The sequence below is a fragment of the Pagrus major genome, chromosome 8 (assembly GCF_040436345.1).
Source record: "Pagrus major chromosome 8, Pma_NU_1.0".
NCBI classification, from domain to species: domain Eukaryota; kingdom Metazoa; phylum Chordata; class Actinopteri; order Spariformes; family Sparidae; genus Pagrus; species Pagrus major.
Window position 1 is genome coordinate 12,241,647 of NC_133222.1, and position 27,119 is coordinate 12,268,765.

A 27,119-nucleotide genomic window follows, 5' to 3' on the forward strand; every position below is an offset into this window, starting at 1 on the left:
TACTACACAGCATAACATTAATATCAGGTTGTCACTCACGTTTAATGTTAGAGCAGGTCGATTGGCCTTTTGTGTTGGAGGCAAACGAGAGCTCTTTGACTGCTCGTCGCATAGGCCCACATATGTAAAGGAAAACTACAGGTTGTGATGTTACAACTGTTTGCATGCTTCCTTTCTTCCTTTGTTTAATGTAGGCTCTCATTACCACGTGGTGGTAACAGATTGTTTGAACTGGAGAGAAAAGCCATTCGAAGCTAATTAAGCAGCCATTCCGGGCTCTATTCACAGGCAGAGGACCGAGGAGCACAGGCATTTGTCAGCGCTTGACCCCGCGTGGTATTGATTGACAACGCGGCTCCGTGAATGACAGGCTCGACGCGGCTCGGCCAATGGGAAGCCGGCGAGTAAGTGCGCCGCGCTGCCATTGGACGACGGGCCTTAAAGCCGCAGCCGGAGTCCCACGTGGGGCTTGAGTCGAGCCTTCAAAACAAGGCGTCGAGGCTGCGCTCAGACATGGCTGATGTTCATATCAGACAAAGGCAATCGCCTCCTCTTCTCCCCGCAGTGCAACTATTACACGAACGCTGATAGGCGCGTTGTGCAAGATGACATTAAAGACTAAAAAACGCGCCTGTAGTCGCTGCAGTTTGGTGGACACCGTCGATCGATTGGTCATTATTGTGTCCTTCAGGGTGTAGCGTGCGCAGGGGGGGGGGGTATTCACCCGCGCATTTCTGATGTGGGTCCTCACTTTGAATACTTCGCAGCAACATCGCTTCCCGTTTTATCACCGTGTTGCACTAACAAGCTCCCGTATCTCTCTCTGCCCCAACCCCCCCTCGCTCTTCCTTGTATGGGGATAAAAATTCAAGAATGCTTGTTGCACCTCACACCTCCCTCCCTCCCTCCCTCCCCGTCCCGCTGGCGGTGGTCTCACCCAAAAATATTCATCAACTTTATTTGGGAGGCAACAACAACAACAACAAAATAATAATAATAATAACACAAGAAAGAAAGCAAACACACATAATGAAGCGCGGCTGTGGAATTTGTGCTGTCTCTGTCAAATTTGGATATCATCGTCGGCACATCAATGCTGCTGCTGCTGCTGCTGCTGCTGTTGTTGTTGTACATGGTGGGACGGACGGATGATGCCTTGTGGATCCGCGGGATGATGTCATGTATCGTTGCACCCCACGTGGGGGCCGTCGCTCTCCGATAGGCAGATGTGGCCGTATTCCTTCCGAGTAATCCGATTGGACAGATAGGCGCTTTCACGGCAGTTCAGCCCTGCTGCCTGTGTGTGGCAACCGGGGTAAGCTGGACAACTGGGGGAAATGCGAGATTGTGGAGAGTACCATGTTACGCTTTTAAAGAATCTCCAGCCTCTTCGAGTCGGAAGACAGATTTTGGAAGCGTATTTATTATTTTTTTTTCTTCCTTCTTTTCCTGGGATTAACCAGCCACAAAAGGCGCACATTCCTCGGAGGTTCGCGGCTGAGAATAAAGTAGTTTAATCGAGCCCGACCGCACCAAATTTTCTCCCAACTGCTCCCCCAGTCTGGCTGGGTGCGCTCCGGAGAGAGAGAGGGGGAGAGAGAGGATGCTTGTCGAGATCTGCGTCCACCACGCTTACATTAGGAGGGATTAAACGCATGAATTACAGCCTGCGCTGTTTCTTCTTCAGGAACAAAAGTCGGACGGACGGCTAGGACGCACGTACGGGTATGTATTTACGAGAGCTCGTGGTTTCTTTTTGAGTTTTTCGGGGCGTTACGCTCAACAGCGCGCCGCTTCCATCGCCTTTCCGCGGAGTCAAACAGGAGGTGGGAGCCAGCTGCTGTCGGCTGTAGCCGGCCTGTAGACGTCCTACAGCGGCGGGGTTCTGGTCATTTGACGAACACCAGTCAAAAGATTAGAGTCACAAACAAACGAACCTGGTGCGAGTATTTAAATTTTTACGCGCAGAAAGTCGCCGCTTTATCGAGTCTGCGTTGTGTTTGCATCAGTTTAAATTGTACATTTTGTTTGGATATCGCTGACCACTGACCGAATAAGGTCATCAAGAAGACAGAAGCGCACGACTGGTGCCGCTTTCTGACGTTTACTCTCTCCGCCTGCAACGATTGCAACTATTTTTGACGTCCTGACCACTTATTACCAAACAACGTGCGCTGTATTGTGTTGTTTTCTCGTCTGTAGATTAAACCGCGTCATTTTTCAACACAGGGATTTTCACGACCTCCCCCCCCTACCCCCCACCCCTGTCTGCTGAGACTGGTGTGGCTGTGAGCACATTTCGACCATTTTGCCAAAGGACCTGAACACTGGAGAGATAAACAAAGGATACATTTCAAGATGTATCCACAAGGCCGACATCCGGTAAGAAGCGCTTCCTCTCTCCACTTACTACAGCTTACATATGTATCTGACAACACTGATGTTGACATGGCTCCTGACTGTGCTGGTTCCCTGCAAAGCACAGCGAAAGCAAAGCGTTTTCCAGCCTCAACGCAGCTCATCAGATTTCTATATGGTTCTATTATAATGCATTTAAGCTGCACCAGAAAATGCACTTAGTGGTAAATGGATGCAGATGGTTTGCATGCCTGGAGATGTTTACTCAGCCATACACTAACATATGATTCTGCTGCACAGGAGGACAGGTGGTGGTTTTGATCATCTTTTGGGGAAATGTAATTTTCAGTGTGAAAGCCTTTTCATGTTGTGTTATTAGCTGCTGGAGGTGTGAAGCAGACCCACGTCTTTTGGTGTGGTAATGTCTTACTGAACTGCAGAGGAGATATTATTTTGTGAGAACTGTTCAGCTCCCCGGGACACAATGCAGAAAATGATGGATAAAACTTTCTGTCACTGGACTAATGTGGTTTTCTTTTCTTTCATTTTTTTCTCCTTCTTTCAGGCTCCACATCAGCCCGGCCAGCCTGGCTTCAAATTCACCGTAGCAGAGTCTTGTGACAGGATTAAAGATGAATTTCAGTTCCTGCAAGCCCAGTATCACAGGTAATGATTACAGAGTGTTTCACTGAAGTATGGCTTGTGTCAACATTGACTCTCTGCTGAATACTAAAGGTTGAGGCTAATATTTGGTTGTTGACTTCTGCAGGAATGAAAGAAAAAGACAGTGAGTGAGTTATTGAAGTGATGGAGACGCCTGAAATTGACACCTTGTTTTCTATTTTAGTCTTAAGGTGGAGTACGACAAACTGGCCAATGAGAAGACGGAGATGCAGCGCCACTATGTCATGGTAAGATTACGTTACAATAGGGAGCAATTATGGTTCCAAATTGCAAGGCTTGTTGAAGATCTAGTCGGGGTGGAGTGAGACAGGCTATTGTGATCACCTGTGCGGTGGTTAGGGCGGGTTGAGTGTCAGGTACAGGCCTGTGAAAGCCCCCGGGGGGGTTCGCTGTAGCTGGTGGTTACGGAGGAGCTCTTCCTGACAGGCAGGCGGCGGTGGGCTGAGGCTCCATTATAGCGCGCCCCTGATCTCCAAGGGTCGACTGCAGCGTTGCCCTCTGTGTGTGCTGATCTGATTATTCTCCTAGGAGACTCCACGCTCAGACATATGCATGGCCATAAATTAGGTGTGAGCTGATGGTGGAGAGGGCCAGAGCAGCGTGTGGGAAAAATGCACCACAGCAAACAAAATGGAGGATGTGCTGCAGCTTATTTTGCGCCTGAGTTTCAGTGCAAACCAAAAATTATTAGCTTTTGTTTATAAAGCAGCCCTTTAGAAAAACATAGGTGTGCTTATGACGCAGGAATTCAGCTCAGACATGATGCAATCAGTGTGTTCCTTCTGTGGAAGTGTACTCTGTTGTCCCAGGTAAACACACCAGGGATGACTTAAACCAATACACGCAGGCTTAAGTTAAACATTCTTTTCACAGGAAAACAACATGTCAGCCTGACAGGGAGGAGGTTAGGTAAACATGTAGGGAAGTATCCCACAGCCAGCACCGGGTGTCGGGTTACGCTACGGCTGTGGGGCTCTGATCTCAGACAGAATGGCTCTCTTGTTTGAGAGTAATTTTCGAAGAAGCTAATGGACTGAATAATGCATTGGCCTCATCAAATAGACGCTGACTGGAAAGCCATTTCTGCCCTGGCTGCCACTTGTGGGCTCCCCGGATTACATTTCAGCCAGACAGACTGACCTGGCTCGAAATATCAAGAGTGTTGAGCAATCGTGTTACGCTAAGTAAATAGACATCCTGGAGATCTGAGGGCTTAAGATGATGATCAATAAATCTGACCCCTTTCTTCTCTGTGCCCGCACTATAAACAACACAATATGGATTTATTGGCTATTTGCTGACAGCTGCTCAAATAACTCCCTTTTTTTTCTGTCTGATCTTAGTTTATCACATTTGCTCCAAATAAGCTGGATTGTATTTAGATTTCAGTCATAATGTTAAAAATCATTTAGTGGTGAAATTACCGTAGCGATCAATCAAATTAGATGTGTGGCTATATACAAAGGCTGTCAAAAGTGTCAATATGTTTTTGATAGCACACGTTTAAAAAAATACTGTATATGATACGGTATTCGATAGAGAAGTATCAAACATAGTACCGTACAGAAGTAGAGAAGTATTATAAAAAAGTAGATTTACAATTAGATTTTTTAAGCCAAGGCTGCACACAGGTCAGAACAAAATATGCATCAAAATATTTTTAACAGGCACCAACAGGGTGTGTAGACAGTTGCCTTTGAGCAAATATTAGCGTATAAACATATTTTCTGTAGATTATTTTGTTGGGGTATAGTGTGGTTTTATGTACATGTCGCACATGTGTGAAAGCACTTTTTAACTTTTACTTTTTTAAACAGTTGAGGCAACATTTTTTTTTGTTGCCTGTACTGAGATTTAAATGAGGAATAATATCATTTATTCCTGTTTGCAATTATTTACTTATTTGAAGTAAATGTATTACTGGGTGGACCTATATTTGTACTGGTGCACCTAAATAAAAGGCACACCAGTGCAGCCAGTGTAACAATGTAGTCTGGAGCCCTGCTGCACAGATATTAACATTATTATATATGTGTTTGAATGGGTTCAGTGTCATTTTCTGTACCGACACTGCGTGCATTTGTGTGCCTAGGACTTTTTATTTCCTTTTTGCCATTATATCGAAAGAATTGTCTTTTCGAAGGTTAAAATTCTCGTATTGTGTCGACCTTACTATACACAGTATGTGAGTTACATATAAGTATTTTAAAGTAAATGCTTGAGTATAGAAAATGTTCACACAACTTAATTACAAATGTGACTTTTTTGACCTCATTAATTCTAATTAAATCTTTGCTTTCATTTCAGTATTATGAGATGTCATACGGGCTGAACATAGAGATGCACAAACAGGTAGGTACCATCACGTTCCTCATATTTTGCAGCTCAGTGGTTTTCCACAGCGTCAGGGGAAGTGAGACCCAGGAGGAGCAGCTCATAGGCCGTGAACTGAACTGAGCATTGGTAATAGGCTGTAAACAGACGGATCTGCTGCACACAAACCACGCAATACAATTGCAAACTTGTACCACCACTTGTACAATCAGTGTCCCTTTTTTTGAGTTGTGTAAATCCTGGATTTGTCTCAGCCTTTTGATAAGATTAAAGGTAGACTTTGGCAGGCTCGGCCTTTGACTTAATGATTAAAGGGAGAGGATTGCTGATGGGCCAGTATTTCTTTTAAGATGAACAGTAATTACAAGAGGGGGGTAAAAGTCCTTTAGTCACTTATTGTGCCCTTATCTTTATCCAAAGATCCTATCTTGTATTGCTCCACAGATCAATCACACTGATGCTTGGAGAGATAAAGATTGTATGAATGAGTAACCCTGAGATTCCCATGCATGCTGCTCTTAAGCCAGTGAGGTTGTCCCCTCTCCTGCAACAGCCTAGCCTGGATAATGACAGCGTTGGAGGCATGGCGGATTGGTGTGGTAGGGTGATCCATCAGTGTCTGGGCCGTGTGTCACACTGCCACATGTCTGTCAGGGCTCGAGCCGCTCTGATAGCTTCTGTCAGGCACTTATCGCCAACCAGAGGAAAGAGGAGGGGGATGGGAGCCGGAGAGACACGTTGGAGAATAGAGCTGGGGGAGGGGCAACAGCCCCGGCTCTGTGTAAACAGGTTAATCGACTGATCCATTTTAGCGCCTGACTTTTATCAGGAACCTCAACAGAGCTGATGGAAGTGCTTGAATAATTCATCAGTGGGGCCCTAACCTGCTGAACGGCGTGTTTGTGAGCAAACAGTGTGGGCCCCGTCCATGCAGCTCCCCCAGCTTACTGCTCAGGCAGGGGAGGAGGAGAAGATGGGGAGTGGTTAACAGGCAGGGATGGGATGGATTATTGGATGCACATAGGCATATTATTTTCCTGCCAGGAGATTTATTCCACGGTGAGGAAATCCATTCCTCTAACTGTGCCTTTTTCATTACTGTGCAGGGACATAATTCACATTTCAGAATGCACACACCGGCACAGCTCAGATGGACTGATGTGGCAGTGTTATCTGATCCCTCTCTATCAGCCGTGACAGTATGTAGATACAAACGGCTAATTTCTGCCCTGTGATGTCAGCCAGTAATTACCATCATCTGGTGCTTGTTTCCAAGAGCTGCACAGAGTTAAGGGCTTGGACGTTTGTGAGGCTCAGTCAGATTTGGCTGTTACCTGCAGTCGTAACGCTGACATGAGACCCCCGGCTGCTGGAATCATTTGCTAAGTAGCAAACTATCTGTCATACCCAGCGCCAAAACAAACATGGTCAGCCAGTGGACTGTCTGCAGTGTTCATACAAAAGAGGCGTGTTGTGAAAAGTGGTCAGAGAAACTGTGGCTCCCCAGTCTGTTATGTGGGACTGCACTGGAGTGTAATAATTACAGGGTGTGAACTGTTGGGTGTCAGCTCCACTTATACAAACAGAAAGTTATTGTATTTTAGCATACGGCATAACGAAAAAATAATAAGTTTATTATTTTATGATCACAGTTCTTCCCAAGAAAAGCAGCTGACTTACTGCCGTGGCTGACAAGGTTAATCATAGTAATGAGTCATGCATCCATTTAGGCAGGCTTTTAGCCTTAGCCAGATCAATACAGATAACTTCAAATGCCAATTAGAAATGTGTTCTGGACTTGCTTCACATTAACCAATGCTCCGAGGCTTTGTGCAACATCATTTTCTGGCTTAGATGAGCCCCTAGTGAAGTACTAGTCTAATTTTCTTCCTACTAGAAAAATCAGGAAAGGGGCAACGCTGTCATCTTGGACAAATTGGAGGCCCTCTAAATCTGACTAGTCAAGTATTGTTTATAGATGGATCATGTGACCAGAGCCACCAGTGGTTTTTCTCTCTGTATTTAATACTCATCAGTGTCTCGACTCCATTTTCTCACTGCTGATAGCAACAGGCGAATACCTTTCTGCACACCATTGACAAGCCAGCCTGAGAGTGCTCTTAAAGTGGTGCTACACAGGTCCGAGTACCTGTAATTGTGTAGCAGCAGCGCAAAGCTGGCCTCTCAAGGGCCAAGCTGTCATCTACTTAAAGTGACAACAGCCCCATTTTTATCTGCCAGCAGAACAAAAAAAAAATCCTCCCGGCACTGCACTGTATCTATTTTGACAGCGGTGGCGAGCTGAGTTGATGCCTTTTCCATGTATTTGCATGTTGTGTTGTGAGAGTGTGGAGGCTGCCAGTTGTGTAGGGCACAGTAGATCAGCCACCTCCTGACCTCTCTCAGCCAGCTGTCACCATGACACTAAGCTACAGAGGAATGGACTGTGCGCTCAAGGCCTTTTCACAAATCCTGTCAAATGTTCGACTGCTATTGACATGGCTTATCTCAGCAAACATGGATTATAAAGGCTCTGTAGCTTTTCAACCATTTCTGAGGGCGTTCTTGAGCTCTTGCTCGAGCACTTACTGCATTGTATTAATACTAATGCTCATAAAACCTCTATCCAACCCTCTCATTGCTTTATTGGTTGTAGGTCACATTTATTGCATGTCAGAGGAGTTCAGTATCTGCAGACGGTAATCAAGTTATAATCAGTGTTATCTCATGGACTATTGTACTTTCTGTAACACATGCTACCATATATTTGTTCCACATTATTGCCTCTGATCCGAGGCTTTACTTTGTTTCATACCATATTTCATCTTCGGCTTGTTGTTTGTGCTGCTGGCGTGCCCGGCTAAGTGGCTATCCATGTTGCAGCTTGGGTCAGCAGGTCTCGTTCTGTTGGACATTATTCTCCAATCTCTCTGGCTCTGCTCAGAGGTAATATGTCTGGCTGCCAAAACTGCCTGGCATTTCTGCCATGTGTAATAAATAAGCTGGCGGTCTGCAAAGTACATTGTGTGTGCTGCTCCAAATGAAAAATCGGAGAAAATCCCTGTGATGTGTTTGTGTTCCGCAGTGGCCTTGGGTTGAACTGCAGCTCATAAATTCCATAGATGATGTAGCTTTGGCACTGTTATTTTTTTCTGCTCCCAGCGCAGAGCTTGAACCTGAGTGTCTCATCTCCCATCATTGGAAGGAGAAGGAGGAGGAGGCAGAACAAGCTGGCTGTGCAGTGTTTTTACAGGGGAGAGGGGGTGTATCGCACCTCCTCCCATTGCTCTTTTTATCCACCATTCATTTGCGACGTTCATGTGAGCGACAGGCTGAAAATTCAATTTAATGACCTGCCTCCAAGCACGTAATATGATTTTAAAGCCTGTTACGGTCAAGCAGAGGTGCCATTTGCATAATGATCCCAGCAAGATAGGGCTGCAGCCGTTGCCATGGCAGTTGGTAGACAAGCAGAAGAATGGAGGCAGGGCTCAGTGGATGGATGGAAGGTTGGGAGAGTGGAGGGCTGGCAGCTGATTGCAGTGAGAAATGGCCCAGGCTTCATTCTTGGAAAGGCAGCGCCTTAGCACACTGTGCTCTTAACGTTGTCTTCTAATGGTATTGATCATAGATTCGAGGCCCTCCTAGGTCATTACGGTTTGTAAACTCTGCTCAAACTGCAGTTATATCCTGTAATGTAAATTGCCTACACTGTCACATGTAAGTAAACAGTGCAGTCTGGTTAGTGGGCCTCTCTTCCTGGGGTGTGGTTGTGTGGTTTAACTCTGAGGTTAACTGCAAGACACCGCAGTTGCAGATGAGGGGAAGGAGGGCAGAGCGAGAGAGGATCCTCTCAACACAGCAGCACTCTGCCTGCTCATATCCGTTTAGCATGGAGTGCACTCTCAGCACAGCTGTGCTCCATCCCCCTGGGCTCTCCTAATGTTTTAAATATTTCAAATGTCAATATCACGCTGTTTAGAGGATGTTGAGTCAAGCAGTTCTGATTGCCGCAGTAATTGACTTAATCGGTGTAAACATTAAAGGCGGGGTTATGTGGAGTCACTGTCTGTTTCATACTTTACCGTCTCATTTTGCTCCTCTTTTGTTTTTCCAGACGGAGATTGCCAAACGGCTCAACGCAATTTTAGCTCAAATTATGCCTTTCCTGTCACAAGAGGTGAGTTCTGAATGTGGCTCTGAAACGGTGTCACAGTTTAGCAGTAAAATAAAGTCGCCTATTGTAGCTACATTGTACAGTGTGTGGCATTTGCCCTCACTTATTAAATTGCAGCAGCACTATGAAAATCAAGTGTGAAATTCACAGATAAGTGAGTGTGGGTGTGTTATAGATGCTGGCATGCCCCAATCATCTTTTGTATGTCTTCCCACAGCACCAACAGCAGGTCGCTCAGGCAGTGGAGCGGGCTAAGCAGGTGACTATGACTGAGCTGAATGCTATCATCGGGGTACGTGGACTTCCCAATCTGCCTCTCACCGTGTGTATACCCCCTTTTATTCTTTCATATGACCTTGGTTAGAGAAGATAATCACTCTAGAGTAGATTGTACTTTTCTGTATTTCTTTGTTAATTAAGTAGCCTGAAATGCTAAGTGAATTGAATGATACACCACCCGCTTAAGTTATAGTACAGATTTGTCTTTTCTTGCATCAAATGTGTTTATGTTTATGTTTTTTTTCTCCAATTTAGTGCTATATTCTTTACCAAATTGTTCAAAGTATATCCACAACAAGTGTAGCTCTCTAGAGCTAGTCTGTTGCTCCAGCGTTGGTCTCTGTGGTGTCTTCACTGCCTTGTTGTGTGTTTATAAATGCGAGCCTGAGAGCTCTTGAGATCCCCTCCGCAGCCTGTATTGCTTTAATTGGCTAAGGTTTTAACGAGGAGCCTCATCCCTCACTGCTGACCTGGATAGCTGTGGGAATAAAAAGGCAGAGGGTGAGCAGAACACAGCCAGCGCTGCAAGCTAGCTCAGACAGTACAGACAGCAGTCAGCCATCACAGCTTCGCGGCGCCGTTCTCTTTGCTCACCGCAGCACCGAGCGGTAATGTACGGCGTTCATCGCGGCTTCAAAACACCATCTGCTCCTCATTGATCAGCTGTACTCACTCCGGCCTCCTAAAGGAGAAGTGATTGGTGTCACCCTCAATACACAGCCCAGGCTATCAGTGATCTTATTACTACAGTTGAATCTCGTAGAGTCTTTAGCATGCAGAAGAGGCCGGCCCAAAAGGCTGACTTGATGACTGGAGGCACATATTGGAATTCAATTAATGCCCCCTTGGTGACCTTTTGTTCCAGGATAATTGCTCCCTAGAATTTGTCTGAGTAGGTGTCTTAGCAGGTGATGGAGAGCCGTTTGTTTTTATCTGTTGAACTGAAGCAGATGCGTTATTAGACTTTAATCAAAGCGGAGCAGCTGCTAGCACAAGTTGTTCCTAAGAAAAGCAGATTTGATTTGTGTCTCCTTCCTGTGTAATTTGGAACAATACAGTTCTGAAATATTGCTGTACTTTCGAATTTGTAGCTGTGATCCTTTCACTGTAGCTCTCTGTTGGTCTTTGGCTATTATTTCAAATTAGCAGCATTAAAAAAAATCTTGATTTTATAAAACATATAGCCCATTCATGATTTTAGTTTATGGCCCTGTTTGACACCCAGTCCGTTTTATGAAGCCTCCACCCAAGTCCCGCTGGTTGCTCATGTAGGAGGAAGTGGAAATGTAGCTACTGTATGTTTTACGAATACCTCTCCATTAGTTATTCATTGAGGAGAAGCTCTGTAGGCATGCCAAAATCCTCATGCATATTGTAAAGCAAGGTGGGGTGAAAGAGCGTGCCAGGCAGACAGGCAGCATCCAGGAGCCAGCTGCATGCCTTATTGATGGGGCTGAGGGCCATTAATAGGATGCAACTAGGGCAGCTGCTTGCGTGGAGATGAACCTGACAGGTGGTGCTTCCTGTTTGATTGGAAAACACACAAAATAGTGACGACAGCCAAGGAATAGTTCAGATAAGCCCACCTTTCTCCCAGTGAGTGGCCACCTGGATAAACCCCATTAATGGGTTTGTATTAAACGTAGATATTTATTTTGTCTGTAATCCCTTCATTTGTCGTTTATAATAATTCAGAGAGGACGTGTAGAGCAGCTGCAGCCCTGACTGTTTTCTGTCCTCCTTTTCAGCAGCAGCAGGCTGCCTACCCTGCTCTCATGGTCAGTGGCATCCACAAATATGTGTATGTGCCATGCTGTCGTTTGGTGTGTGCACACATCTGGGCTTGAAGGGCTTGTGCATGTTGCATGGCACTTTTTTCTGTGCCTCACTATAGCAAGTGTATTTAGTACACTTGAGAATACTATAATACATTTGCTCAATTTTGCCTGTGTGTGTGTTTTTTTTTAGTAGCCTCACTTGGTCTGAAAAAAAGGGGCAAAGAGTAGGTCTTTATCTTGGAATATTAAATTAGAGGAAATAGGCCAGACTCCTTTCTTTATTTATTATTGTCTTCATTTATGGCCTTCTAATGAGGGCTCTTTCTGATCAACCATGCATATTACCCATCAGTGCCTCATTAAACACAATGAGCAAGGATGGCTCTCCCCTGCCAATGAACTGGCTCCTTAATTTCCCTCATGGACACAATATTATAACACACTCGCTCTCTCTCTCGTTCTCCTTCTCTCTCTCCCTCTGTGTCCTGCACATTTTGTAATTGGATTGACATCTGCACCATGGAGCAAAGGACAAGGTTGCAAGTTAAAAACCTCACAATTTTCCAATCTTCTGTATCTTCAGGGCGGATACGGTAGAGGGCAATAAGCAATTAAAAAGACCCTCCAGATAAGATTTTTCAGGATATATTTTTAGTAGACTATGCCCTTTGTAAGATCTGAACTAAACGTCTGTTTTTAAAATGAGATAAGAAAGAAATCAAGAGCAAGTTCCTCCTGATTTAATGTATTTTTAACTCTGCGTTAGGCAGGTCGACCACATTGTTCTATATGTTGTACCCCCTCCCCAGTCATTACAAAGTGCCTAATAATCCTGAAATGGCCATAAATGGTCACTGATTGATGTCTGTCTTGTAAAAGAAAGAAGGTGCATGCTGTAACAGCAGCTGAATAATTCAGCTGGCTCGTAGACGGGTAATAAATTGCTGATGTTTTTATTGGTGTCTCAGCTAAGTATTATTTAACCTTGCTTTAAACTGCTTACTTCCATGCTGAGTGCCTTTTAACTCCCATCCATTTCCCTGTGCCTTTCAAATATTGATGGTGAATATTGGAGGGTTGACTGAGTGCCAGCATGGGACCCCTGGTCCTGGCTCCCGGAGCAGTCTTCCAGACGCACACACACACGCGCGCACAAACACACACTCAAATACTCAGAGTGAGAGGGAAGGAGTGCCAGCTTCTGGCACTTAGTGTTCCCTCGGTCTCTGAAAGTTTGGGTGTGCAAATGATTCATGTTCTGTTAATCCAGGAACATGAATATGAGAGGAGTAAATAGACGCTGCTCGTATTTTCCAAAGTGTTTAAAAAGCAGGTAGTTGTTTAGCCCACAGGCTGACAGATTCCTACACAGCTTCATGTTCCTTAAGAGAATTGCTCAACTCACGGATGGCATAGGAGTGCTGTGGTGCTGCAATATGAAACGCGTTAGTTTACCTGATGGGAAATGATTTCCTGGTTGAATCAAACTTCACTTTGCTGTTTTGATATTGATGTAGAGTGAAAAATATTTCTGTGTTGTTGTTTTTTTTTTTCATCTCATCATGCACTGCTAACGCTGTGTGATTGTGCATCTCATGCGTTAGATGTGTTGAGCAGTTGATCGTTAGTCATAACGTCTGCTCTCCTCAGCACAGATCTGGGGCTTATGCCACCCTGGCCCGGTATGGAAATAGCACTGAGGGGGATTGCTGTCTGATCCTGACAGTAATAGATGTGTGAATGCGCTAATATCATCCAGGGTTTAACTGATCAGCCTCACGTTTAGTGTGTGGTTTCTCCTTGCCTTTTCCCTCTGACCCACTTGGTCTCTATCTGTCTATCTCCCTTTCTACTTACAGCAGCAGCAGCTCCAGGCACAGCACCTCTCCCATGCTGCTCACGGGCCTCCGGTCCAACTGCCACCTCACCCCTCGGGTCTGCAGCCGCCTGGCATCCCCCCTGTGACGGGCTCTGGGTCAGGCTTGTTGGCACTGGGTGCGCTGGGAAGCCAAGCCCACCTCCCAGTGAAGGACGAGAAGAACCACCACGATCTGGAACACAGAGGTGAGGAGTCATTGATGCCCAATTGGGCGTTAGCTGCTTAACCAGTTTATTATGAAGAATTGAAATGTGTATTAATTTTAACATTATTGCATAGATGTTAAACAGGGAAAAACCAATTTAGTGCGGAGTGCTTCTCACTCTCTAGAGCAGAATGGTAGGGCCCTTAGGTGAGGAGCACATCCTGTCTGTTCACATTCTGTCTGGGTAATGAGCTGGTACATTCCCAGCCCATGACTGCATAAGCTATTCAACAGCTCCAACACACGGTGATAAGAGGGGCCTTGTGCCCTGCAGTTGATTCTCACACGTTCAGCCAGAAGCATCTGTTATGATATGCTAACTGACTTGTTTTTCTCTTTGCTCCACTTGGTTTCATCACCACCTCGGCCGCCATCGCGATGTCTGCGATACAGAGAACGCGGTGAGTGTCTAAAACCGGCAACTATTTTTCCTTGCAGGGCTTGTTGGTTTTGTAATTCATCACATTTTCAGCTCCACTGTGAATGTCAAGTAAAAATTCCTGCTAACAGCGTGCTCCCGCTGATTTCATGCACTGTTGTAATCTGCTTTCAATAAAATGATTAATTGGAAATGAGGTTTGGAATATAAGTCCTGTGCTTTTAATCCAGAAGGGAAATGACTGGTATCATGCTGGAGAGATTAGAAGCCTTGTAATTTCATCACAATTAAAGAAAGACTTGGACTTCCCCTTCTTAAGGGATTTATTTGATCCCTTCTACTGTTACTGTCTCCCTTGTTTACCAGCTCACTCTTTCTCCTCCTTGGCATGTGATGAATATTTATGAACACAAATGGAGAATTGTTTTGTTTTCTTTTTCTCCACCCCGTCTGGCTGGACCTGCTAAAGCGTTTTATTTGAATGGCTGCGATCTCTGATGGCTTGTGATGGGCCTGTGAGATTACGTTTCTGCAGGCTGGGCCAGCTGAATGGGTGCAGTCATGTCTGAAGAAATGGAACTCCTGGGGCGATTAGCAGGCCTGTTTTGTTTCTGTGCTGTTGTCCCAGGTCATCTGATAGCAGAGTGGTGACTTTGGTTAATGAGTCACGCTAAGCATCTCTTTAAAGGTCAGCCATTATGCAGACAGTGGCCCTTTGCCCAGACTGCTAGTCCATCGGCCATTGTTCGCTTCTCTGGGCCGCCACTGACTTAGTCCATGTTGTTGCTTTGGTCTTCAGAGAAAGGGACAGAGGGAATCAGGAGAACTTGGCAGTTTGCAGGCAAATGGCAAACTCCTGTGAAAGCCGCTGGACACCTGCCTAGTTCCTCCCATTCTGTTGGTGTTTGGAGTGAGCTGTCCCAGCTTGTGTGGGCAGGCAGGCTCCATGAAGAAGCACCAGTCAGTCCCACGCTGCCGTGCCCACTGGCAGGATATAGATTCTCTTTCTTTATCAGAGCTCAAAGCCTGAGCTGACATGGTGCCCAAGCGCGCTGCAGCAATCAATGCCCAATGCCCACAACATACAGTCTCTCTCCCTCTTTCTCTCTCGCTCTCTCTCTCTCTTGTGCGCTTAGCCTGACTGCCTCCAGAGAAAAGGCCCTCTGTTCAGCCACAACACACTGCTCATGTCCCTGTGAGGCTGTTTGTTGTCCAGTTATGAGGAGGAGGGAGCCCAGCTCAGAAAACAAGCCCTCCTCCTTTCAGTTCAGATAACGGCCCATTCTGTTGTTTGGCGAGGGACAGGCTTGTGTGCGAGATTGGGCTTGGCTGGTGTCAGGGTACTGCTTGGAGCTGGCCTACAGCTGCATTTTAAGAGTCTGCAGCATCCATAATTGTGTGAATGAGGCATTTTTAGTGTTTGGATTGGCGCAGCATGCTCACTGTAAATTTGTAACCGATGAGTGACTCACTGCTCCGTTTTACGATGGAAGATGAAATGGTAATAAAGTTTGTTTGGTTTTCTCTTTGCAGAATAACTCCATATCCCCATCAGAAAGCTTACGCACATCCAGTGAGAAGCACCGCAGCTCCTCTGACTACAGTTTGGACTCTAAGAAACGCAAAGTAGAGGAGAAGGACAGCATGAGCAGATATGTAAGTTATTAAAGGAATTGTTCACTTATTCACCTTCTTGCTGAGAGGAAGACTGGACTCAGGATGGAAACAGCTAGCCTGGCTAGCACTATATAATATCTTATATGGGTTTTTTTTTATGGGGGGTTATATGCAGGACACTTTCTGGCTCCAGGTTCATCCAACTCTCAGCAACAATGTGAATATTTCCCAAAATTAAAATAAAAGCAGTATTATTTAGGCCCTCCTGTGGTCAGAGATGCAATTCTAAGGTTTCACTGGGGAAAAAAGGACTTTTTTAAGTTGACTAATTTGCTTATTATCCTCACAGGACAGTGATGGAGAGAAAAGCGATGATCTGGTGGTAGATGTGTCTAATGAGGTGAGCAGAGCAGCATGTAACTCTAAATGGCGTATTGACGCGCACTGAGATGAAGCTATGACACAAACGTCAAAATCTATTGCTGTCTTTCTCCAGGACCCTGCCACTCCGCGGGCAAGCCCAGTGCACTCGCCACCTGAAAATGGCATCGATAAGCCCCGCCCTCCAAAGAAGGACACCCCCAACAGCCCGGCGTCGGTGGCGTCCTCTGGAAGCACCCCATCCTCAAAGGCCAAGGAGCTCAGTCATGTAAGACACCAAGAGTTACGAACAAACTAGGACAGAAAGGGTTTAAATGAGAATTGCAGAGAGAGCAAAGGGATATGTGCAAATAAATCTAGGACGTTTTCTGTAGTGGATTAGGAATGGCTGTCGGTGCTTTAAGTGCATGACTAAACGTCAGGGATAATATTGTCCCGCATCAGGATCAGTCAGGTCTTCTCTGTTAATAGCTCAATGTATTTAACTATTCCAGGATTTTTTCCCCTCTGCCTCACTAAAAGATTAAAGCCAAAGCAGTAAGGGGATAAAAACGGCCCCATCTCCATTGTGGCCATAATAGGTTTTAGAATAAATAGCAGTTTATGGCTCCGCAGGACTATGAGGGTTGTCAGAATTAGATTGGATTAAGTTCAGTTTGCTCTCAAATTGTCAGTCTGCACAGTGCCTGCTTTCCGGGATTGTGAATGTGCTTGCTCTCTCGTTCCCTCGACAGAATGACAAATCCTCCACGCCTGGCCTCAAGTCCAACACCCCCACTCCCCGCAACGACGCCCCCACCCCTGGCACCAGCTCCACTCCCGGGCTCAGACCCATCCTGGGCAAACCACCAGGCATGGAGGCTCTTGGTTGGTACCACTCTCTTTCCTCTCTAGCAACTGAGATAATCTTTTCTCCATCCTCTCCCAATGAACCGTTATGTCACATACCAATATCCCTCTCTTGTCTTTGTCCGTAGCAGCCCCAGCTTTGCGTACCCCTCTGTCCATCGCTGGCTCCTACCCAACCCCCTTTGCTATGATGGGTCATCATGAAATGAACGGAGGCCTGACTAGTCCTGGTGTGTATGCTGGTCTGCACATCTCCCCTCAGATGAGTGCTGCAGCAGCTGCAGCCTACGGACGCTCCCCCATGGTAACGCCATTTGCTTTCCTTATGTAGCTATATTAACCTAAAAGCACTGCACATAGTTAAAAGAACAGTTTGACATTCTGGGAAATACTCATTCACTTTCTTGCAGAGAAATGAAAAGATCGATGTTTCTCTGTCTGTTAAAGACTCCCCGTAGAGTTTTAGACCTCTAGTAACCTATGGAGTTGTTTTTCTATGAGAGGCTCCCTGCAAGAAAGCAAATAAGTGAATTTCCCAAAATGTCGACATTTTCCCTTGTAGAATAACAACATGTGGATTTTACAACAGGTCAGTAACAGATCTCTTATCTGAAGGTGTCCATTTTGTTGTTTTTCAGGGCTTTGATCCTCACACCCACATGAGAGCTCCAGGCCTTCCAGCCAGCCTCACATCCATTTCTGGAGGCAAACCGTAAGTGTCTCACTAAATGTGTTACAGTCACACATTTTAAAAAACAACAGTGATGCAAAACACTAACACGTGTCTGTCTTTTCTATCAGGGCCTACTCCTTTCATGTCAGCGCAGACGGTCAGATGCAGCCCGTGCCCTTCCCTCCCGACGCCCTGATCGGCCCAGGTATTCCTCGCCACGCCCGTCAGATCAACACGCTGAGCCACGGCGAGGTGGTGTGCGCCGTTACCATCAGCAACCCCACACGTCACGTCTATACCGGCGGCAAAGGCTGTGTCAAAATCTGGGACATCAGCCAACCCGGCAGCAAGAGTCCTGTGTCCCAACTGGATTGTCTGGTGAGGACCGCTGCCAATTCACATTTCAATCAACATCAACAACTTTTTTTCACAGCGTATTTTTTTTGCGCAATTGTTTCGTTAGGTGACAATTTTGCAGTAGATGCACTGATGATGCTTTTACCTAGTGTTTAACCAAGGTAGAAAATGATAAACCTCACACAACATTTACAGATAAATTATAGTTTCCTTGAAATGTGAATATCACCGGATTAATATGAAACAAGCTGAAAACCTGTCCACTAGTTTTGAGAAAAGCCTTAGGTTGGTTTATTATTTCATCCTCTTTCCCACCAGCTTGTTCCTAAATCTCTCACTTGCTCCACTGCCCTGAACATGTATTGATTGGCTTTGTCCTCTGTGCAACAGAACAGGGATAACTACATCCGCTCCTGTAAGCTGCTGCCTGATGGCCGCACATTGATTGTTGGAGGTGAGGCCAGCACATTGACCATCTGGGATCTGGCTTCTCAGACACCCCGCATCAAGGCTGAGCTCACCTCCTCAGCCCCGGCGTGCTACGCCTTGGCCATCAGCCCCGATGCCAAAGTCTGCTTCTCCTGCTGCAGCGATGGAAACATCGCCGTCTGGGACCTGCACAACCAGACTCTCGTTAGGTTGGAAGAAAACACCTATTCACACTATGTGGGCTTTGGCCCCACAACAGGATTACGGTTGTGCGAGTCATTTTGAAAGGAGATGTCAATAAATGTTTGTATGCCCTGTGACTTTGATTGTAGGCAGTTCCAGGGTCACACGGATGGCGCCAGCTGTATCGACATATCCCATGATGGCACTAAGCTTTGGACAGGCGGTCTTGACAACACTGTTCGCTCCTGGGATCTGAGGGAGGGTCGACAGCTGCAGCAGCATGACTTCACATCGCAGGTACATAGAAGAGAGATAACATACAGCCACAGACTTACTGTAGTGGACAGCTTCCTTTTAGTAATTACTGCTCTGTCCCGTTTCCAGATCTTCTCCTTAGGCTACTGTCCGACTGGAGAGTGGCTCGCTGTGGGCATGGAGAGCAGCAACGTGGAGGTGCTCCACCACTCAAAGCCTGACAAGTATCAGCTCCACCTGCACGAGAGCTGTGTCCTCTCCCTCAAGTTCGCCTACTGTGGTATGAACACACACATATAACGAAAGAGAGATAATGCTGACTGCTCAGCCTTAGCCTGTCCTATTTTCTGTGCTGCTAAAACTACTGTGCCTTTTTTACAGTCTGAATGCCTGTGTGTGCTTTCAAAATTACAGACCCAATAACTGTTCATTTGTAGGTATTTTTCCACCACTTCTCAGTCCTTAGAGGCCTGATTGCACTGTTGTTTTCTTCGCAGGTAAATGGTTCGTAAGCACTGGGAAGGACAATCTGTTGAATGCTTGGAGGACTCCTTATGGCGCCAGCATATTCCAGGTATGCAGATCAATACACTCTGTCTGCAGCCAGTCCAAAAGTATGCACAGTTGTCTCTGAGAGGAAGGGCACAGCGACCGCTGTCTGACAGGACTCTCCTATCAGTGAAAACTGAACCTGAATTATTGACCTGACAAAGAAGTCTTTTTGAGGGGCATGAGGCCAGAACTTGATGTCATTGCAATCTAATCTTGCCCTGTAGTCAGCTAATCCTCTCCACTTAACTTCAGATGTAGTTGAAAATGTTAACTGCCCTCAAGACTAAAAGGTTTTTTTTTTATCTTCTTCAGTCCAAGGAATCCTCATCTGTCCTGAGCTGTGACATCTCAACAGACGACAAGTATATTGTGACAGGCTCTGGTGACAAGAAGGCCACTGTATATGAAGTGATCTACTAGAACTGACTGCTATGGACGGGAGCATGCTCATGCTCAGGAACAGTAGACTCTTCCTCCATCTACCTTCCCTCACACAGACAGCATGGATGTTGCCTGCAGCCCCCGGGGTGGATGGCCAGGAAGTTTGGCAGTGCCAGACTGAAATGGACGTTGGCGCTGTTGTGGCCCTGGATGCTGTGACCTTCGGCTCTGCCCTTCCTCACTCATACAACTAACACTTGTACAGCAAGTGCAGTTCCCCAAGGCACTAAGAAGAAAATAATGTCTTGCTGTTTTTCTGTTTGTTGGATATTTCTTTTTTATTCGTCCTTTTTAATGTGGAGATAAAGTTCCATGACACAACTAGAAGCGGCGCTTCGCTCTGGAGCTTCTCCTTGGAGGTCCTGTGAAAAGTGTACATAATGGAGTAATAAAAGGCCTTTTATAGATTTATATTTTGGTGTCCAGTTACGCTTGTGATGGTTCTTTCTTGTTCTCTCCGTGATTTTCTCTCCCCTCTGGGGATGGAAATTAGATTAGGACTTTGTAAGAGGATATTCTATTTCAGTTTTTTTCCCTCCTCTGCTTTTTTTTCATGTTCGTTGTCCAGAATGACCTTTTCGGAAATCTAATTTGGATTTTTTTTCTCCCTGACAACGGCATCTTTTTTTCTTCGCTATTTGCTGTAACACAGAACACAGACGCTTGTCTCATGGATTTTAGCAGTGGAGAATTCTGGAAAAGGAGAAAATCATGGTTTCCAGTTACTATACCCTTTGGCCCCAGACAGCCGAAATTCAACATTGAAATGAAGATCTATCACTGACCGCTGGCTGCTTTCAGTGACGTTAAAATGGATAACTATCAACTGGAGGACTGATGGATTTTACGGAGAAGCAGCTGTGACTTGAGTTCATCTGTTGACTCAACTATTGAATAAATCTTCATTTCTCCACTCAGCAAAGTTTAGTCATCAGTCAGGAGTTAATTATTGCCTCTCTCGTTTGACTCTCTGTGACTGATATGCAAGACTTACATGGTTACTCATAAAGGTGGCAGGCAAAGCCATTACCACATCTGACATTTTGGGTATGCTCCGTTTGCTTTCTTCAGTATTTCATGATATTCGGCTACAATCTTCTCATAGACAGGAATGGTCTCTGCATAAACACAAGTTAGACTGTGTAGCATACATGTTTCATCATCCCTAAGGATTGTACAGTTGGCAGTTGTTGATAAATCAATAAACTGTTTTTATATAAAATCATCTTGACTGAATTTCTATAGTGCTGGCACCTTGCTACTGTTGTACATTTTAGAGGAATTATCTGATATTTTGGGAAATGCGGTTATTTGCTTTCTTGCCAAGAGTTAAAATGAGAAGATTGTCACTAATCCCATGGGTCATGTTCGGTAAATATGAAGCTACAGCCAGCAGCCAGTTAGCTTAGCATAAATATGGAAACTAAAGGGAAACTTTGCCACATTCTGTCTGAAAGTAACAAAATCTCATCAGCAGAAACTCTAAAGCTCAGTAATATTACTGGAATCTCTGAGGGCAGGACCGCTCCTGGCCAATAAACAGTCCAGGACATAAACTAGCCGGTGTTGTTTTTACACTTCAGTTTTTGGACTAAACAAACAAGGTAGGCTCTGTTAATTGGTGATCTTTAAAGGTGTTGGTAGGCCAACTTTGTTACCTTTGGACAGAGCCAAGCTAGCTGTTCCCTCCCATTTCCACTCTTAATGCTAAGCTAAGCTAACTAGCTGATGACTGGCTTCATTTTTACCACACAAGCTATGGGAACGGTATCAATCATCTCATCTAACATCCTGCAAGAAAACAAATATGCATGTTTCCAGAAATGTCAAACTATTCCTTTGAGTAAGGCAGTTTTAGATTTATAGACACAGATAATTATTTGCTTTTGTGGGACAGGGAGTGTAAAGCAGCTGTGGACTGCACCAGTAACTGAGGGAAATACACTGCACGTATTGACATGCTGAATGTTTCTTGGCTCTGTAAACCAGAAATGTGTCCTCAAAGTGCTGATTGCCCCGTGCACTGCTGCTAGTGAGGGCGCTCCCTCTCTTTAGTCAGCATCTGCAGGACATACTGACTTACTCACAGGCTCTCCCTGACAGTAAATGGAAGTACATCAGTAAGTGGCTGTAAATGCATCCAGATAGGAGCTGACAACTGTCTCAGGAGAACCGCAGACATGAGAGGAAGACATTGTGGGTGTTGTTAGGGAGGCTGCTAGGGACCTCTGGCAGCAGCTTTAACTCAGAAAATTACTGAGCTTGCATTAATATTTGAGGAACAAACTTTCAAAGTCACAGTGTACTGTAACCAACTGTGGTCCCCGTCAGCTGCCACTGTTTGTTGGGTTGCATCCATGTATGGTGGCAGTGCTGAAACCGCGCAGCCACCTCAGAGTAATACAATAAGGCAGCGTTTTTATGCAGTGCCACTTCAGAAGTATGACGCAAACACTGCTCTCGAGTTCTCTTGAGTGGTCTTTAGGTAGTTGAGTACTTTTGGGAAGGATGAGGTGAATGGCCCAGTCCTTCCACTCCAGAGCAAGGCTCTTCTAGGACTCTGTGCGTGAAGCTGTGAGCCCTTCATATGGCTGCCTCTTCAGAGATGTTATTGTTAGATTATAAAAGCAGGGCCGGATGCTTTCAGCATGGAGCCAGCCGCCATGCTCTGCTCTCACGGGCTCATTTGTTAAAGGCTATAGTCTTTCTTTTCCCACATCGCTCAAGTGTGTACTTCCTGTGTGCATTTGTAGCTTAAGCTCCTTGCTCAAGTAGAATTTTCTTCCTCACTTAATCAAACAGTGGAATATCTGCAGATGAAAGGTTGTACCTCCTGAGTGCCTATTGCTGGACACTAAGGGGGTCATTGTCTTGCCTTCCGCTGATCTACCTCTCAATGGAGGGCTTTCAGTAGGTTCTCATGCAAAAGCCCATGCTGCCCTGTTCTATTTCGAGGGCTACAGTGCAGAATGGCTGAGTGATTTACAGCAGCTCTAAACATAAGAACATAGTCCAATTCTCTACTTCTGCTTGGATTGTTAGAGCCAAGACTCAAAGACCCTACAGAAAAACAGGGGGGGTCCGCAATGCCAATATGTGGGCCTGCACATGCAAACCACTGTGTGAATGGGTTTTTTTTTTGTTTTGTAGATTTACTTGCCAGGCATTGATCACAGTCCACCAGAATTCTGGCTGGTCCTTTTGGCTGGCATTCTGTTTTCCACCCTCCCCTATCCATCACACAGAGAATCAGGGTTTTTCTCTTTTTTTTTTCTTTTTCTCAACAGTGAGGGACTGGCACCGTGCTGAAATGCAGAATAATAATCCCCTAATCACCTGAGTATTGCCAGTCCTAGGTTTTATCTGCAATGGATGTGAAAGCCCCCAGTGCCTAGTGATTACAGCATTTGATCTGGGTAATAATGTCTTCACTGTTGCCCTGCTTAGGGCCCGAAGGCAGTGCAGCTTTAATCCACAGTGCATTCTAGTGGAATCGCATTACACAAAGACCACCAGGGTTCTCCTCTAGAGGGGAGGGGGGTGTGTGTGTGTGGGGAGGGGGGTTAAAGGAGGAGGTTGCCATGGAAACAAGCTTCTCTCTCTCTCTCTCTCTCTCTCTGTGCATCTCTCTCTCCCTCACATAGACACACATGCACGCACACGATACACACACTCTCTCTCCTGGGATAGATAAGCAAAGGACAGGTTCTCTGTTTACTTTCCATGGGCCCTCCAATCCCTGAGCAGGCTGAGCCCTGATAACACGAGGCCTGTACAGCCGCCGACCACTGACAGCAGATAAGCACCCCAGCAGAGCAGAGCAGTCATCACCCTCCAACCAGGATGAACAAACCTGGGAGACCCGGATTCATTTGGATTAGGCTGGATTGCTGCTGCTGCCGCCGCCGCCACAGCTGCTTTCGCTGCTGTGTTCAGACTACTGATGTTCACAGGACTTTCTACATGAGAACTTGATGTTGCACTTCACCCCGTGGACTCTTAGAGCTTAGTGAGGGGACACAGGCACAGTAATGGACTGGATGCTATTTTAGATATTGAGGTCAAGGCACTGTCTGCACTGGGCAGGTTTGTGTCACCGCAGCTGGTGGGCCGTGAAGGTAGAAAAACGAAATTCCTCCTGATGTGTCCCGAGGAACAGGCGACCACACGTTATCAGTATGTCGTTTCGCCATCTTCTCACAGCTGCCCTTTCTGTAACGGCCGTTTTTCACTGGAAGGCGAGACTACTGTCGAGACATTTCTTTGTACTTGTTCCAAGTATCCACTAAAATCCAGTAATTCAATACAAGGAGTAATTAGATTCTTATGATAGTAATGCCCTGAGAAGGAACCAACATGGTCTTTGATGTTGAGATCAACTCAGCTACAAGTACTTCTTTATTATATGCATTATGCTAACATGCTAATTATATTTCCACACATATTCTTTGATTAAGGCACAGCTGGAGGTGTATAAACAACAAGACTAATTACAGAGGAAATGGTGGTACTGAGCTAAAGTGGTGGGAGCTGTGTTTCCCCTTGGCCTCTTCCTCTGCCTGTGTTTACTTGTAAGACATCTTTTTTTAATATACGGTAAATCTGATTAACAGCTTGATCACATACTCAGACGAATTAAAAGAGGGGGATTAATAGTTAATATGGATTTATCTTTGTTTATGTCGATAATCATTTGAGTTGCTTGTTATTTGTTAAAACACCATGTAGTAAATTATGTTTAGGGCAAAATACTACTTACTGTACACTTCCTAAACTGCATGGGGCCTTCTGTCTGTTGTTCTCTCTGATATGAAAGCCATGTTTCATCTATATCTTCAGTGAATTTAAAGTACTCCAGGGATGCCTAACAGCATTATGGTTTTGTTCAAGTACTGCAGGACAAACAGTCCTAACAGTTTGAGTGAAAAGTTGAGTGAGAAATGTCCATGAGGTTCAGAGTATTTTAGCATTTGGTATGCCCCCCTTTTGCTTCCACGACAGCATGCACTTGACATGGCATGGACGCTTATATTTCTCATTTGCAATGGAAAAAAAATAGTATTACATTCAAAACAATGCAAAATATAAGTATTTTGACTAGTGATCTCTGACTTTTTGACCCTACTGTATTTATGGCATACTATGTGGTGGTTTGAACGTTTCAGTCAACAATTCAGAAAGTGCAACCATTACTTATTAATGTTTTCTACTCGAGCTAAACTACGCGTGGCACTATAATATGCCACTTCCCATTTCAATTTTTACGACTTTACATTTTGCTGTGTGGCTTGTATAAAGTACTAGTACTGCAAAAACTCCTGCCATACAGTCCCATACGGTAGTAACTTACACTTATAAACTCACATAAAAACACCTTTTTATACCCTTTAAATTGCTTAAATTTTAGTAGCATCATGATCCTTTTGTTTGATAAGAATGTAAGACAAAGGATTTGGTGTTTTAGTGACACAGCCATAGTATATAGCCGCCTACCAGTGGTGGGAGAAGTACTCAGATCTTGTACTTAAGCAGAAGTACTAATACCAGAGTCCAGAAATACTCTATCACAATTTATTTCTTACATTATTTATCTGACTCTGTGAAATAACTAGTAGCTAGTTGTCAAATACTCTGTACAAGTACCCCCAAACTGTACTTAAGTAGGCTACAGTAGGCCTACTTGAGTAAATTTACTCCATTACTTCTATCCACCGACACACACTTGCTCTAAAAACAAACCGCCTAACAATAGCTTACATTTAACATTTCAGTCAGTAAGGTATGGCTGCTAGCTGAGATTTGAGCTCTGTATACTATAATGTTACTTACCTGTCTTGTCTTGTAAATACACTCGAGCAAATGTTCCCGGTATGGATTAGCATGTCGCGCTAACCGCTAGCCGTCTCCACCGGAAGTGTTGAATAATTTAGCCGTATTCTGTCCAAACAACCGCCCGTAGCATCTTACTGCTCGTACAGGTGACCAGCAGAGATGTGGATGGTGTTGGAGGGGGAGGTGGGAGGGTTATACATATCTGTGGACGTTTTGTTTTTATTGCTGTCAAGAGAAGTGACCACTACCGGAATCCAGTCCAACTGACATGAAGTCAAGCTAATGTTAGCCACAGCTGCTGTAAAGGAAACCTCACAGCAGCCGCCTGTGAAGGCTTCAGTCGGTGAGTGTTTGATATAAGTTGATGTGATAACGGCTCCAGAAACATTTTAAATCAACTTTGAAGAACTGAAGGTGTGCAGAATAGAGTCGTTACTGTGTTCCCGGAGTGCTAGTTCCCCCAGATTTATGATACACATAATGAGAGTACAATAGGAGGGTTAATGTGTGTTAACAGAATATTGAACTTGGGACCATAGGACCCTGGAAACATAGGACCATGGGAACTTAGGACCATGGGAACATAGGGCCATGGGAACATAGGACCATGGGAACTTAGGACCATGGGAACTTAGGACCATGGGAACTTAGGGCCTTGGACATAAGGCCCTTGGAACATGGGCCATGGAAACATAGAGACTTGAATTTAAGGCCCTGGGAACATAGCACCTTGGGAACTAAAGGCCTTGGGAACATAGGATGTTGGGAACTTAAAGGTGTTATTGATAACATTCAGCAACTAAATGTGATATTCCATCTCTCCCCTTCCTTTGCATTCACGTCACAATACCGCTGTTGCTTGAATCATCGGCCACCTCAAGTGGTTGCCTGTTTGTGACACTAGGTAACATTGCTAACGCTAGCTAATGTTAATATTGCTAATGCTCGCTAGCTAATGTTAGGGCAGTACAGTTCAGCCATTTTCATGTTTTGTTTCCCACAAATTGGCAACTACTAAGACTGTTGCTTGCTGACGAAACACACATACCGCATGCTATAACAGCATTATACTATTGGCTGACAAACCTTGCTAGAAGCTGGAACCAACTGTCAGAATTCTTACACAGACATTAACAAAACAATCATTTTGGGCCTGACAATTTTTTAAATTATTAATTCACAATCATAATAATCTTTTTAAGGAAAAGAGATCTTTCATTCTGCGCCTTTGTACAAGCTCTATCAATATGACCTTTAAGGCCCTGGGAACATAGGACCCTGGGAACATAGATAGGCTATGCTCCCATCTAGACTCGTGTCAAATCAACAATCAAATCAAGCTAACTGAGTTAGCTACCTCAGCTTGATTTGACTGGAAGAACAGGCCTCTGAAGGTAAATACTCACGACATTATTTTGAGTTTTAAAAGAGGTTGTTGTCCAGGTTGATACTTCATTGGATTCCTCTTATCAGTCTA

At 45.0% G+C, this 27,119-nt stretch overlaps 1 protein-coding gene across 1 annotated transcript; it reads left to right on the forward strand.

The window, feature by feature from the left end:
• Positions 1 to 1,268: 1,268 nt before the first annotated feature.
• Positions 1,269 to 21,035, forward strand: tle3a (TLE family member 3, transcriptional corepressor a). The gene is made up of 20 exons (XM_073472222.1): positions 1,269 to 1,725; positions 2,230 to 2,382; positions 2,924 to 3,024; positions 3,206 to 3,269; positions 5,350 to 5,394; positions 9,494 to 9,556; positions 9,771 to 9,845; positions 13,470 to 13,700; positions 15,607 to 15,729; positions 16,040 to 16,090; positions 16,187 to 16,339; positions 16,806 to 16,938; positions 17,049 to 17,224; positions 17,559 to 17,632; positions 17,722 to 17,971; positions 18,341 to 18,588; positions 18,712 to 18,859; positions 18,947 to 19,097; positions 19,315 to 19,391; positions 19,682 to 21,035. The coding sequence occupies exons 2-20, from the start codon at positions 2,359 to 2,361 to the stop codon at positions 19,787 to 19,789; spliced, it is 2,295 nt and encodes a 764-aa protein (XP_073328323.1). The 5' UTR covers positions 1,269 to 1,725; positions 2,230 to 2,358; the 3' UTR covers positions 19,790 to 21,035.
• The last annotated feature ends 6,084 nt before the right edge of the window (positions 21,036 to 27,119 follow it).